Source organism: Erithacus rubecula (genome assembly GCF_903797595.1).
Source record: "Erithacus rubecula genome assembly, chromosome: 3".
Classification (NCBI taxonomy): Eukaryota; Metazoa; Chordata; class Aves; order Passeriformes; family Muscicapidae; genus Erithacus; species Erithacus rubecula.
In genome coordinates, this window is record NC_136689.1 from 41,280,068 (window position 1) to 41,295,624 (window position 15,557).

The 15,557-nt window shown below is 38.6% G+C and overlaps 1 protein-coding gene across 1 annotated transcript in view; it reads right to left on the reverse strand.

Moving 5' to 3' along the window:
* The window catches only part of ZNRF2 (zinc and ring finger 2), a 52,199-nt gene that overhangs the window by 12,305 nt on the left and 24,337 nt on the right, over nucleotides 1-15,557 (reverse strand). The window contains 1 exon segment of the mRNA XM_079299471.1: nucleotides 9,543-9,638. Within this exon segment, the coding sequence (XP_079155597.1) occupies nucleotides 9,543-9,638 (96 nt within the window).

Here is a 15,557-nt window from a genome sequence, read left to right on the forward strand (position 1 = left end):
CTAAGTGGAACAAAAAACAAGAACAATTCCAACAGTACTCAGCAATCATGATCATTCACAAACAAAAATACAAAAAGGTTAACATGGAAGATGTGCTTAAAAAACCAAAAGTCCCCAAAGACACTTCTCCAGTACGTGTTCCAAGTTACACACTCGTAATCTGTCATTATATTCCTACAGCCAAATTAAAGTTTTTATTTTCTCCTCATTTTTTTTCAATTTAGAGGCTACCAACACTACTGAACACCATTATGGCATCATTCCAGCTAATAAAGGCATAGATTAAAATAGATTTCCTTGGAACTGGGAGAAGAAAAAAGATAAGTGCTAACCAAACTCTTCCTTCCTCCACCTCTTAATTCCAAACAAATCAACATTATTAATGGGCTAAAAATATACATTCTTGCTTAGTTACACACTGGCTATCAAATACCTAACATTACACATGAATAGTACCTAATGAAACCTCACACAAGGAAGGAAGGCATAAGTAACATGGTCAAGATGATGAAAATCTGATATGGCTTCAAATTACAGATCGCTGTTAATGCAGGGTTAAAATGGAAGTTGAGGTTTTTATGAGGAAATTTTAACAAGGTTTCATGACTGTTAATATAATTCAGCACTAAACACCAGTGAAGTTTCTCATGTTTCAGCTGTGTGTTAGAACTTGGAACTATTTCTGAAGCTGAGCAAACCTGTAGCCACGTGAGAAAAAGTTACACAAACTTTGGGGAACAAGGAGGTTCCCCCAGAGAGGATAGAACAGACAAGTCTAGTATTTTTTACCTATAGCAGGTGTTTTACATCCTGTTCTAGAATCACTGGATTTTGTTAAAAATAATAGAAACTAGTCTTTTCCCCTGTGTAAGCAGTGATTATAATCCCCAGTTTAGAAGTGAGAGTTCTAGATCACACTAGCAGTGTTCTTGCCCAGCTTGTTTCTGAAAAATTTGGCTTGTTTTATCACTGAAATCCCCTAGAAAATCTGGACTGACTTCTTTCGTACATTGAAGGGCTGAATCTGTAGCTCAGAAGCACAGGATTATTTAAGTAATCAAAGGGTAGCAGGTTTTAAACCAAGATTTTAATCTGAAGAAAAAAAATAAATTACAAATGATATTTCAGGCAGTATTTTCAAATTGATCTGCCCTTGGAGCAGTTTCTGAGCCAGGAATGCTTCTTATTCTTCTATACTTCTTCAGGGGAAAAAAAAAAAAAAAAAAAAGAGAAAGTTCCAATCTACAAATAATCTGTACTAATTCCTGCAAAACAGTGAAAAATTTAGGGAAGGAAATACCATTAAATTCTTACACAGATCACTCAATCTCAGTGAGATGTATTCTGGCTTTTTTTTTTTTTAACCTAATGATTTCAAGTAGTTTTACTTCAAAATCCAGCAGATGAAACCCATTTTCTATGATTAGAAAAAGGATATTTTCAAGGTTTTGTCTCCACAGAGCAACTAAGAAAAAACAACAACAAAAAAAGGGGCAGACTGCTGCTAGAAAATTAGTAAAATGGAACGGTTTTAGAGGTATCAGCTTTAAAGTCTGCAGAATTACCATACAAAACTAGCAAAACTAGGAAGGTGATTTCCCCCGGAGCTAAGTGCCAGCAGTCACAAGACTGCAGCAGCTGCACGGCGCTTTCTGCCATCCTCTGCATGACCTCTCAAGCTCAAGGCTGATTAAGCGCGGTGCAGGAAGGCGGCTCCCGAGTGCCCGCATCACACGGTGCGCGGCCGGCCCGGGCTCTGCGCTCCCTTATGTAAGGCAGGCACGGACACGGCAGCCCCGGCAGCGCCCCCTCCGCCTGCATCCCCCCGGGCCCCCCTGCGCTGGCTCACTGGCAAATCTGTCACCTGCTAGGGCAAGGATGGCCATTTGACTTCAGCACTGCCCGTGCAACAGCAAGACAGTGGTGCCTCAGGTTAAGGAGTAGCATAGAAACAAAAGAAATAACTTGAGCTATTCAGCACATGAATGATCCCATTTTCTCCATTTCTTTCAGGAACGAGCAGATTTGTTCTATACCTGCCAAAAGCTTTACTATATTTATCCAGTGCTGCATATAAAATATTCCCATGGCACAGGTATGCATTTAAAAAAAGGCAATGTACTGAGAAAAAAATGTTGTCCTGTTTTCAAGGTGACATTGAAACTATTTTGGCCTGGCTTTGCCACAGGAAGTTCAGTGTAGCAGATTTAGGCCCGGCTGAAGTGAAAGTATGCAGAAAATACTTCTCCCCAAAGGTTTGTTAAAAGAGTAAGTCACATGCACAACAAATCAGAGAAAAGTTTAAGATATTAATAGGTGTGATCTCTGCAGTGTGTCCTCAGCAGGATCCAAGCATGTTGACTTTACTTCACTACAGTAGAAAGAAAATTCAGCATCATCAGTTGAGCATTTCCAACCTGAACCATGACAGTGAGCTGTCATAGCTTCTTTACAAGTCTATATCCCACCTTTCTCCTGCATGAAAAGTAAAATAATAAGCAAAATTGATACTTCAACCACAACCACCACTACATCTCCATGAGTGTATCTTGCACAGACAAATGGGGCAGTCTGCAGTTCTGGGAATTGCTGCTCTAGACATTCAAAGTACTTCCCTGTCAGTTACACTGTGTTCCCATTTGATGAGCTTTCTTCACAGCCACACCATTACACACACACAGCTTACTTTTCTGGCTCCACAGCAAAGGGTTGGCAGTTTGTGGGTGTGGAGGAAAGATAAGAGACTGCAGCTTCTAACAGTGCTGCAACTCCACACTGTAAGAGACTGACCCAGTTCATCCAGTGACTGAGGCTGGAATGGGGTCACTGAAGCAGGTCCTACCTCCTCCCTTTCAGAGGCAGGCACAGGTTGCACAAGTTGAACTAGAGTGTGATTTTATTTAGTGACATTTATCAGCATTAACTCTTCAAGATGAACAACCTCCCTTCGCAACAAACTTGAAATGTAACAGGCTGCTTTTGCAATGATGCTCTTCTGTGAGTTACCAAAAACTGCTGAAGGAGAGATTTGGGATGGTGGGAAGGAAATAAAGCTTTACTGAACAAAAGGATAAAGAAATTAAGTTTGCCACTGTTCCCTCTTGGCAGTCTAGTTTGGACAAGTAGCTATCTTTGGCCTAGGCCGTTGAACATCAGTAAAAGTTTGCTCTTGTTCAAACGTTATCAACAATTCTTAAAGGGAGAAAGTAAATCCAGATATCTTAATCAAACATTACTTCAAATGTAATTTCTCTTCTTAAAATGACAATTCCCTCCTCAAATTTAACAATGACTTGCAAGACAAGTTATGAAAAGTCTGGGCCAATATTATATTAATTCACAGAAGACCATTTGTGCAAATGTCTGAGATTAAAATTTTATTTACTGTAATAATGTTCTACTGTCACCACATTAAACAAATCTCAAAGTTCAACAGTTCTTTATACTTTTAAAAACTACTGAAGAAAACAGTTTTAAAGTGTTAGGGAAATTGAATGAACCTCCTACATACTTTGGAGGATGTTCATGAGCACACAAGAGCAAAAGAAAGAGTAAATATCACTACTTTAACTGCAAGCAGGCAATAAGCATCTTTTTACACGTTCTGTTACAACTACTTTTTAAAGTATGCTCTTCTGCATCCCCAGCCTCCCTGAGGACAGAGCACAGAACCACCTAGGGGAAAGTAAGAAGCTAGAAACCTTTAGCCAAGAATCTTGTTAAACTTTTAAATGAAAGAATCAAGAAATTCTATGGAGAATTTTATACCTTGGATAAAGTGGAATGAAATAACTGATCTGCCTTAGCATTATTTTGTACTGCTCTGCTAAAAGTCTAGTCCTATTAAAGGATGAGGACAAGGAGGAAGGCTTAAGCTTTTCCAGGCAGACTGGCAACATGCCCTTTTGCAAGGTCTTTCAGGGTATGATCTCAGGAACCCTGGCAGAGAAATTAACTTCAAGTTAATAATTCTTTTCGCTCCTGAAGTTTTGAGTGCATCAGTCAAAAGAGTCGAGAGCATCAGCCCTGCTGAATAAAATACTCTCCCTTGGTGCACAGAAGTGACCAAGCAAATCAAGTCACTGCAGTGGGCAGGACTACCAGAATCATGTATTTTGGTGCTTCAAATATTAAGTTAAGGTGCAGTTTTTCTTTCTTTCTACTGAGAAATAAGAACTCAAGTTCTGGCATAAGTATCTTGCCCCAAAGACGTTGAAACAAGCAGCAATCAAGAGAGGTTATAACTTGTGTTACTTAAAATTAGGTCAGCCCCATTCACAAAGAATGTTTCCAAAACATTTTCATTTAGTCCTTTAGGTGACTCATGCCAGTATTTAAGTCTCTGCTCTTGATCAAAATGCATGCTATGGCCATCATTTCAATGCTGACAACTCCTCTACACAGATTCCAGCTCAAGATTCTGACACTTGCTCACATGCAGGCCTCAGCATATGGCAGTCCCAGCAAGAAATGCTTCCTCACAAGACAAAACTTGACACAACACTTCAAACTGATTTAGAACAAAGATCAACGTGTTTAAATCACAACAAAACCCTGCTATGCATCCTTGCTCTCTGAATCAATTGCAGTGCTGTGGCCCAAGTCAATTTGAGATTGGCTCAGTCGGTCAGAGCATGGTGCTAATCACACTGAGGTTGTGGGTTCAATCCCTGTGTCGTTCATGCTCTAAGGAGTTGGACTTAATGATCCTTGTGTGTCCCTTCCTACTCAGAATATCCTGTGATTCTGTGCATTTGGTTAGATGGCATGGGAACATTCCACTACTTGTGCCTGGCGATGCACCAAACACCCAGAGAACAAAGTACTTTGACAGACAGGAAGAGCACACTCAGTTCCGCTCCTGTTTTTCCTTCTGGTACACATACCTTAATTTTTAATATTCTGTCTATAACAGTTTTCCACATAGTGGTTCTCCATTTCAAAGAAATTTGATAAACTCTTAATATAAAACCATATCTGTAATCCCTGCTGTGATGTCTGATCTCCTGCAGTTTCTTAATATTATAGGTCTAAAAAATACACTTATTGTAATTTAAACAGAAAAATTACAGTCTTTGCTTCAAGTAAGGAAAAAACCTTCAGCAGTTCATGCACTGGATGTCTCAGCTTTTCCCCTTAAAATGAACCTGAGTAAATATGTTGGCCAACAGTCAGAGCACTGCCACATGTGAATTAAATGCAGAGGGGTCTGAGCGAGAGCAGCGCCGATGTCAAAGCAGAACCACCCTGAGCGAGCGGCTTTGAGGAGATCCGCTTAGAAAGTTTCCAGTAGAACACCATTCCAACAGAAAGTGCTGACTTGATGAAACCCAAAATATTCCACAGGAATGTGCTAATTCAATCAAAACTTTTGAAAGAGGACAGGCTGGCTCGCCAAGCCAGCCAACCAGTCTAGTGAGCTGACTGGCTCTCCCCAGCTCTCCAGGGTCACTGGCTTCCCCATCTGGCCAGGGGCCAGGCTGCTCTCCCTGCCCTCTGAGGGGCCCTCTAATAATAATAACAATAATGGAGTCTTACAAAGTGAGCTGAGAAACAAACAAAATAATTTAAAAATGAAAACCAGAACTATTTCAGAACCAACTGCAGGGTTTCATCAGAAGCAATTGGGCACATTTGTTGCAAAGCACCTAAAGTCACAAGTCTCTCCTGTGTCTCTTCTATTTTTCATAAGACATCTTCCAGTGAAAAAGCTGTATTAATATCGCAACAACACAAAATAACCAATAATTATATTCAAAATCCAAACTTCACCAGGCATCTATAATCATCAGCAAGGAGTTTAAGGCAAGTTGCTTCCAAAGCATGGTGGAAATTCACATAAATGCTGGTACCTGACCAAAACACAGGGCTACAGTGTAAGCAACACCTTTCACAGAGCAGTCCCTAAGTGGTCTCCCTGCTTGTCACCATGACAAATTTGAACAAGATGGTGCAAGGTGCCTCATTCAACACTCTGGAGAAGCTCAAAGGAATAGGTGTGGTTACACAATATTTTAGTAGTCTTTACAAAAAAAAAAAAAAAACCAAACCCTGTCAACTAGCAAGCAACTGACTTTCTGCATGGGACCTACTGTGGCTCATCAGCAAGTAACAGTATTTGCTAATTGCTAGGAAAGGCTTTCAAAGACAATGTCACCAAACATCATGTTTTTTGCACAATACCATTCATTTAACCAACTTTTGTATAAAAATGCCTAGATATTGGTTCATGTGTGAACACCACAAGTAGTTTAAGAAATGTGGAAGAAAGTTCCACAGGAAAAAGAAAGAGCTCTTTTTAAATGCCTAATTGAGTCAGCAACGAGATCTCTGTTGCAAGTCACATGATTTTGAAAGAATAAGGCTAATAAAATGTACTGATATATTTATATGAAAACCAGCACAACTTCCAGCATAGAACTGAGACAATTTTGTGGCCACTCTTTCAGAAAACACATGTAAATCAGACAGCTGCCCGAGTTTGCAGTTCACTGACCCTTTCAACTGCCAAATGCAATGCACAAAGGTAGCTCAGAAAGCAATTAGAGATTGGCTGGGAGGACTCATTAATTTATTTAAACTTCAAATCACAGCTAAGCAGTCTTGTAACATTTTTCTGGGGGAGACTGTATGCCTCAGGCTCATATTTAAAAAGAAAGGTTTGTCTTCTCAGAATGACAAAATGCATACAATTTTCTCCCCGGTGTTTTCAAGAAAGAACACCTAATACGTTTACAGTACCATGAGGAAACACATCTAGAACAGAACTAGACATAAACACAGTTCAATCCAACTGCTCAGCTTCTAAATATTTCTGCACTTACTAAGTCTAAGGCTCCCCTCAACTACCTGCAATACAAAACTCAGAGAAAAAAAGAAGGCGAGGAGGAAAAAAGGAAGAAAAGGTATTTTTCCTTCTAGTGATAATAGGACAGAAATATCAGTAACCAACACAAGCAAATTATGCCTCGTTGGCTCTATTCTAGTATATATGGCATAAGGCCAAGATAATAACGAGAAAGTAAAAGCATAGAGAAATGCTTTCCATTTTGGAAGCAGGTATCAAAAGTTGACAGCAGCATCTTTTCTTCTCTCAAACAAAACTTGAGATGCCCTTGGCCTATGGCAAAAAGGCAGAGTAATCACTGATCTCATGATGACAAACAGCAAAACAGGCAAGAAAAAAATGCATGTGTATAGACATTCATATGCAGGTCTGGGCCTGAAATCATGGCAGCATTAAGTTACCAATCTGCTAGTTAATTTTCTTTCATTAGCCTCATTAAAGGGACCACAACTATAACACAAAGTAACAACTGAGCACTGCACAACTCAGAAGCCACATCCCCAATTTCTTCATGCTGCAGTAATTTAAATAGCCAGCTACAGGCCATAATTTAAGATTCACTCCAGGAGCTAACCAACTGGAGCCACAAGGATCAATGCACACTTCTCTGAAGTGCTTATGAAAATGAGACCATACTTCTGAGTATCTCTCTCAAACCATGCTACCTAATTTGATGGTTTCCTTATTTCACACTTGCCTAACTATTTCCTAGAATCAGTTTCTGAGGCTCACTGTACAGCAGTGAGACTACCAAACTGAGAGAGGACATGCTGCTGTTAATTCATATTGCATTGTCCACAACCACTTTTGTCATGCTGCAGATTATCCAGAGTGGCTTCAGCTGCCACTCACAGGTTTTACTTCTGCTCATTTGTTGACTTTAAAAACTGGGCAAAGGTAACAAGAAGGCCCAAAGGAGCTCCAACCAGCAGTGTGTAAGCTGAAACAATGCAAGAAGGAAAAAGGAGTCTGAATATGGCACTGTGATTCAAACATCATAAATGATACTGAGAGGTTACATCATGTAATTGCCATATCTTCAAACAAAAGTTAGTCAGCTGAGTCCACTCCTGTACATGTAGGAAGCAGCAGGGAAAAAATATTTCAGTCAGTCAAATTTGTGCACAGCCTATCAGATGGATTAGTGCCAGAGCTTGTTCTCTGCCAGTCTGCCTCCTCCTGCTCCACCCTAACTGATCCCAAGTACATTTTCTTGCCCTGACTGGGGTGACTAGCCTGCTTCTCTCCAATGTCCAACATCCCTCAGTACACAACTTATCTTGGAAAATGTTCAGATCTGAATTTAAAAAGGGAAAAAAAAAAAAAAAAAGAAGAAAAAAAAAGCCCTCTCTGTTAGACAAAGTCAAATTTCTCAAACATATGCATGGTAACACCAGGAAGAAAAAAGAAATATTTAGTTTTCCTAAGTACTGTACTTTCAAATGAATTTCACAACTCTAAGCATATGACTTCTAATTATTTTTGCAATTAAGGGCTAGTACTATTGGATAGTATTATGCTATCCAAAGAATAAGACCAGCCAAACCATTCTTCAAGACTTGCTTCAATAAAATGGTCCAGTGTAGAGTACCCTAACAGCAAGGTGCCTGGAGGGTCAAAGAGCCCATGACACTGCAGGTTATTTATGTAGTAAATAACTTATGCTGGAAGGGACCTCTGGTGGTCTTCTGGTCCAGTCCCTCACTCAAAGCACAACCAAGTTAAACTAGATTGCTCAAGGATGGAGGTTGCACAATCTCTTCAAGTGCCTTGACCCTCCCTCACTATGTGACATTTCTACTTAACACTGAATCAGATTTTTCCCTGACATAACTTTCAGCTTCTTGCTGTTCACCTCTAAAGAAAGCCCAGCTCTCTCTCTTTTCTACAATTTCTAACTGCATTCTGTTCTGCTGTTTTATGATTGGTGAGCAATAATCTCATTGAAGATGACTAAGATTTTTTGCCAAAGCAGGCACTAAAATTTCAGTAAGATTTTCTAATTCCTGGTTTCCTCAAGCCTTTTGGTGTGCTTGCCATAGAACTGAGTGTCAGCCTAAGCTATAGGGATAGAAAAGTTTGATCTCAGTGGCAAGAGTCCTGTTTGCCTTAATTGCCTTGCATTAAAGCTTGCCTAGAAGGACAGCTTAGTAGTAGGGGAAAAAACCAGCACTACTACAGGTGATTAATTTGATATTGGCCAGTTTGATTAAAATAGCTAAAACATATAACCAGTCTTTATGAAGTATCACATATGGAATCAACTAAAGAAGTTGTTCTTTAGCATAATTTTCTTGAATAATGTTCAAATGCACAGCATGTCAAGTAACAATAAAGTCCTCAGGAGACTTGACTGACCCACCTCACTACTTGATGTCATTAGATAAAAGCCTGTGTAAGCCACACATATCTCAACTTGACAATAAGCACACACTGATCAGTGGTCAAAAAATGGAATAAACACATTTAAATAGGACTGGTTTTATATTTGCAGGACACAGGGCAAATTATATTTGCATGCAGTACATAAAGACCAAGTTCTTAGGAATTAATTTGAAAAAAATAAACTATAAGCAAAAAAAAAAACCGTAATTTCTAAGTCCACCAAACTAGTTACCAGAATGTCTTATTAAGGAAAAGATAATTATCATATTGATACTTAAAATTAATAATTATCAGCTTACTTCTTTCTTACCATTGTAGGTTATCCTTGGTTTTGTCAAACACATCACAAGATGTAAATCCATTTCGTCAGAAGATACAAATTTTGAACATACAGGGCACTTGAATCCTATGGAAAATAAAAATATGTGAGTGTGAGCATACTCAATCATGTGTCAAAAAGCCATTCAGCACACACAAAAAGAAAGAAAGAAAAAAGAGAAAAAGAAATCCTGGAGGTTTTTTAGTTTTGACTTGACATTTCTTATATGAATACGATTCCCTTGGTTTCAAAAGATCTCAAAATGGACCATTGTTTCTGAAAATCATTCTGACAATTGCAAACATTGTCAGCACCTGTGGTACACAAACTTTCTTAACAACTTAAGAACAATTTAGAGCAGGAGCAAGAGGATCATATGACTATTAAAACAGAAATTACAAATGTGTAGAGGACATAGCCATTAACATTTGAACTCGGGCAGGAATCCTGAATTATCATATTCATTTTCACCAGGAGTTGCACTGAAACTTTAACCAAAGATCTTGGTTTCACATCTCATCATACAAGCTGCAGCACCTTTTACCAGTCTGGGGCACTGAAAAAATATTAACTCAGGGGTGTTGCTTCACCTACTGAATCACTAATACTTCCTGTAGCACTGAATTCATTTGACTGCTCCCATCCTAGCCAAGCATGACCTTGTTTAGCTTTTGAGGTCACCGCCTCAGGCAACACGGGGTGAAGAATAATTAAGACAGTCTGGATTGTGATGCAACTGCATAACAGTCTATGACAAAAGTGCTTAATACCTTTATTTATGTCATTGCCAAAGACAGCAGTCTTCCAGTTAAAGGACAAGATCAGCTGGACAACTTTTACAGTCCACAGAAGAGCCTGACTGATTTTGAACTGCTGAATAATTAACACAAAAGTGAAAGACAAAAAACCACCAACAGGGATCTCAATGCATAGTAGTTGTTAAGGAGTACACCTACAGACAGACTGTCCAATATGACAGCATTTGGCAAAATACCTAATCTACATCCACTCTCAGCAAAAAGGCACAACTTGGATGCTGTGAAGAATAATGATGTAGGCCTGTATAAAAGGTCACTGCACCTTCCATCAGCATGCCCATCTGAGCCTGTTCCCACATGTTTTAGTTTGCTGCCTCTTGCTTTTGTACTTCTAACCTTGGGAGTCCACAATAAACCAAGTCAGTCAAGGATGACAAGCAACTTGATGCTGCACTTGCAAATAACTGATGCCTGAGAATTTTCGTCTTTACTGTTAATTATTATCCAGATGTAGATCAAGCAACTAACCTGAAGCATTGGCACTTGATACATGTACTGCATTTCCTTTATCAAGAAAATTATTTATTTCTTACAGCTCACAGGAAGCAAGTCAAAGAGAACAGCTAGTAGCAACCATAAGGAACTCAGGGCTGCAGCCGAACATGTGCTGGAAACCACTTCCTGAGACAAAGAATGGTTCTGCTTCTTCCAATTTTAGTCAATTCTATTTCTTCTTTATGTCAATCTTACACTTCAGTTTAAATATTGCTCTTCTTTCATAAATTTTATTCCTCCACATTTTTATAAACAACAGATTAATAAGCATATAACAGCCAAACACGTCTTTCGGAAAAGGCTAGTGGAGAGCATTAATTTATTTGTTGAAAGCTCCATCAGTGACCTTGCACCCACTGTGTAGCCTCCTTCAAGCAGGCTACACCTCAATATGACTAAAATCGAAATTAGAATCTCAGTCCTTCAAACACCCAAACCCATCCATTACCATTCCAAGTTTCTTCAAATACTGACCCAGGGTAATCTTTATCACCCTACAGCTGCTGATCATTAGGTTTTGACTGGACTTAAGACCCATGCATAATTCTTGTTTATGTGCTTCTATAGGGCATAACTGACAACACAGTTTGATGTGAAAAAGCCTCTAGCTTCCTTATATATTTCAGACCGGGTCCTGCTGGGACAGAAGGGGATGTTTGCACTACAGCAAGTTAACTTTTATGTTCATGGCTGGTTAAGCACTGAGATAGTCATTAACAAGTTCCCTCTGCTTTCAGGACAGAACTCTTCTAGCTTATTTCCTAGAGTCACGAGCACATGTAATTGGAGTGACAGAGGGCAGGGACAACCACCAACAGGTCCTTAAAAACTATGCTGAAGTTAACAGTGTTAAGATGGCATGTATCTCAGGAATTCTTGGAGGAAATATTTTAATCCAAATAAAATATTGGGAAGAGCCAGAGTGAATAATAATGATAATTTCATAATAATACTGCTTTTACTTAAAACCATGCTTGAAGACAGCTGTGAAAAATATTTCAGGTTATCCACCTAGAGTATGCAGATGAATATGCTTTCACTAACATGCACGTGTCCTTAAACCTAGTAAATAATCTGTGTTCTAGCAATACAGTTAAGTATTTTAACAATACATTTTGTTGTGGCTTGTCCTGCGTCGGGGGGACGTGCAGGGAATGGTTAAACAACTATAAACATCCTCCTGACACATCAAGTCTGGGATACCTAACTGCTCTAGCTCTACTCAGTGTGTGGCACTCAAGAACCCAAAGAACAGAGCACATCACTTAACTAAGCTTTAAGGAACAACTTAGTTGACAGAAGTAAAAGGTGCATTTGTGGAAAATGTGTTTTTCCAGTGACCAGCTGTATGCCAGAGATGAGCATAATAGCAGAAAAAGAGCCTCGGGCTCACAACACTTGCTGAAACATTCTTTAAATACAAGTGAAATCTGATTTCTCATTTCTTCACAATGTGCTGCTGCAATCCAGCTCCTGGATTTAGCCAGCTTCCCCAAGAGATGCATAGTTTAAGTTTTGTGTGAAGGAAATTACCATTTCCAACTCCTTTTAGTAACCCCAAAAAACAATTACTTTTACTACAGACAAAACATTTACTTTATGCTAACTGTATCTGAAAAATATAAATAAGTGAACAATCTACACTGTCCACAAGCCATTTGAAGGTCCTTAAAAACAGTTCATCTTTTCCTACCTTTCCTCAAATCAGAAGGCAATAGTTTCATGACCCAGTTTACAATTAAGTACTGGGTAAGAACAAAGACTCTATTGTACCCCTGCCCAGCAGGGTAACAACATTTATAGCCTATGTTTGTTTTTACCATCTTCTCAAGGAACAATTCAAATAACTTAAGAAAGTTTCACATGACTTTAACAATCAGCAATGGGTCAGAAATAATTTGTTCTCTACATGACTTGTTTTACTGAATTTTGTAGATAATTGACAGACATTTGGGAAAAAAGGTGGAAGCAGTTATCAGATGAGGTAGCATCACATGAAGTATCTTCCAAAAATGTATGAAACTCAACTACTTTCTCACTCTCTTTACAAGGAGAGCACAACAGATAATATACAGTTCTAGGTAAAAATCCAGCTCTTAGATTTCACAGCATCCCTTATTTTCGTCCCAGGTGACAGCTATCACCTTTGTAGCAGTGTTGTCACTGTTGCCACATCACTGCAAAGTTGTCCTTCCTTCTCCCATAGCAGAGAACTCAGCCTGTGACACCCTTAAATCAGCTGAAGGACCACCTCTCACCCCACCCCAAACCTACAGAAGCACAGCACTAAAGAAGTGAGCAATCACACATCTCTAGCTGACTTTTAGAACTGCAGCCTTAGGAGGGGAGGGAGCCAAATTCTTACTAACTCCCACCACCTAGTTTCACAAACATGACTGCAATACTGAAAGTAACATATTACTTAAAACAAAACCAAAATTCTGGGAAAAAAATTACAATTACAAGAAACGGAAACAGAACAGAAAGTTGCAGTACAGCTACTAGAAAATCCCAAGGTGACACAGAAAATCTGAAATAACTAAACTTGCTTAAGTATCAGGACTTAGAGGTAAATTCTGTCTCTCTCATGAATGTATCACTTTCCTCAAGCTCTGCCATCTTTTGCAAATGAACCTCCAGTTAGCCAAGAAATCCCATCTTCTCTCGCATCCATCTACCAAATTCATGATTTTCATCTCTGGCAGACTTGGAAACAACTCACTGATGAGGTGGCCACTCATTCTACCAGCACCAATTTCAACCTCTCAGAGATACCTTACTGTGTTTGCCTTACTTTGCAAACATCAGACTGCTTAACCTGCACTTCAGTGCACAGCAGAGCAAACATAAAACATCCAATGAAAAACTAACTCCTGGATTGTTAAGATTTTTATAAAATCATGCCGGGACTTATTCTGGAATATCTACTTTGTGGTGAAAAAAAAGAATTGCTAAGAGCTTCCAGACAATGCAGTGCAGAGTAGCACAAAATTACACATAAAGAAACAAGTTAGACTTGCACAGAAGAGTGGATGATCCTTTGGGTCAATATTAAACAGTTGTAGCAAGAAGTAAGCACAAATAAAACCTGCACCAACACAAAAGATTGAATCAGCCTGATCAGAGTAACTTTTCAGCAGAAAACATCAACTGGAACACTGCCAAAGCTAAACTAAAAGTAGAATGGGAGCAGCTGCTCTTTTAAAGTATGCAGCAAATTGCTATTTAAAGTCTCTATCCTTGTGTTTTCAAATAAGATGGTTAAATCCACCTTGTTTGGCATTTGAAGAAGTCATAAGAGAAATCCTTGCATCCATACATTTTTTCTAAGGCGTATTTGAAAATAAGAAGCCTGACAAATGTTACTTACATATTTACACATGTTCTGCGGTACTCTGAAAAAGTAGTACAGACAATCTGGAAACACAGCATCCAGTAAAAATTTGATGGTGTGAGGGTGGTATGTAAAATGACTATCAAACAAAGAAAGCCTGCATAATGATGCTAAAAAGGAAACAATACAATACCAAAAAAAGACTTGATTACTTCTCATGTGTTCAGTAGACATGGGAAACAGTAACTCAGCTCAGTATAAAACACATGCAGACAGTGGGAAGTGTGCACTCTTTATCTTTTTCCCCTAGTCTGAAAAAACACAGGTTACTCTAATCTTTCCTCACAGGCCCTGATGTCTAAGACTTTTATTGCTCTCATTGTCTTCTGGCCTCTCTCCAACCTTACCATGGTGCATTGCCAAGAACTGGGCAAAGCTTTCAGGCTAAGACTTCACAAGTCCTAAGCAGAAATTAACATTTACCTATTACAGTGTTCCTTTGCACTAGGTATAGTATAATGTTAGTATATATAGACCTATCTATACACAGCAACATCTCTTTTATGGGTGTATGTATATAGGTAGGTACATTTTAAACAAACCAACACATGATTGGGTCATTCCTCTCATATCTCACAACAACCACTGAAACTTCAGCAGAACTGCTACTAGCCAAGTCCATTTCTAGCGTTACATTGCTGCTCACATTTATTAACTTTTACTTCTTTTTAATCCTTTAACTTGTTAAAAAAATTTATGAATGCAAATTTTGCCCACCATAGTGCTTATAAGTTTAACATTTTATTTAGTTTTTTCAAGTCCCCAGCTTTTTTTAAAAGTTGACTGAAAACAGACCCAAAGCAGATCACTGTGGTATTTTATTTGAATTGCTTTCCTAAAGCAAGTGTAGGATTTTTTTCCCCCCAACTACTTCAGCATCCATCTACTTTTTCACCTAGACCAAATTCTCTAAGTTGGTTCTTAAGAATATACATAAAAACAACATAAACATTTTTATGCCAAAGCATAATGCCTTGGTTTATTCCACTTCCTCCTTTTCTCTTCAATTGTTTAGAAGACTATGAAGTGAAATTTTAAGAACAGCAAAAAAAAAAAAAAAAAAAGGAAATAATTCAGATTCTCAGTGAAGTAACACAGTCCTGGTCAAGATATAATTCTGTTATTCCCTTCCTCTGTAAACTAAAAAGCGTATTGCTTTAACACAGCTAACATCTTGCCTGGCAAGTTTACCCTAACCATCAAAGAGAGTAAGAAAGTTATTTCACACTAAATTCAAGAACAAAGGATATTTTAAAAAGTCTAAGTTAGAAAGCAAAAGAAAAAAGAGCATACCAATTC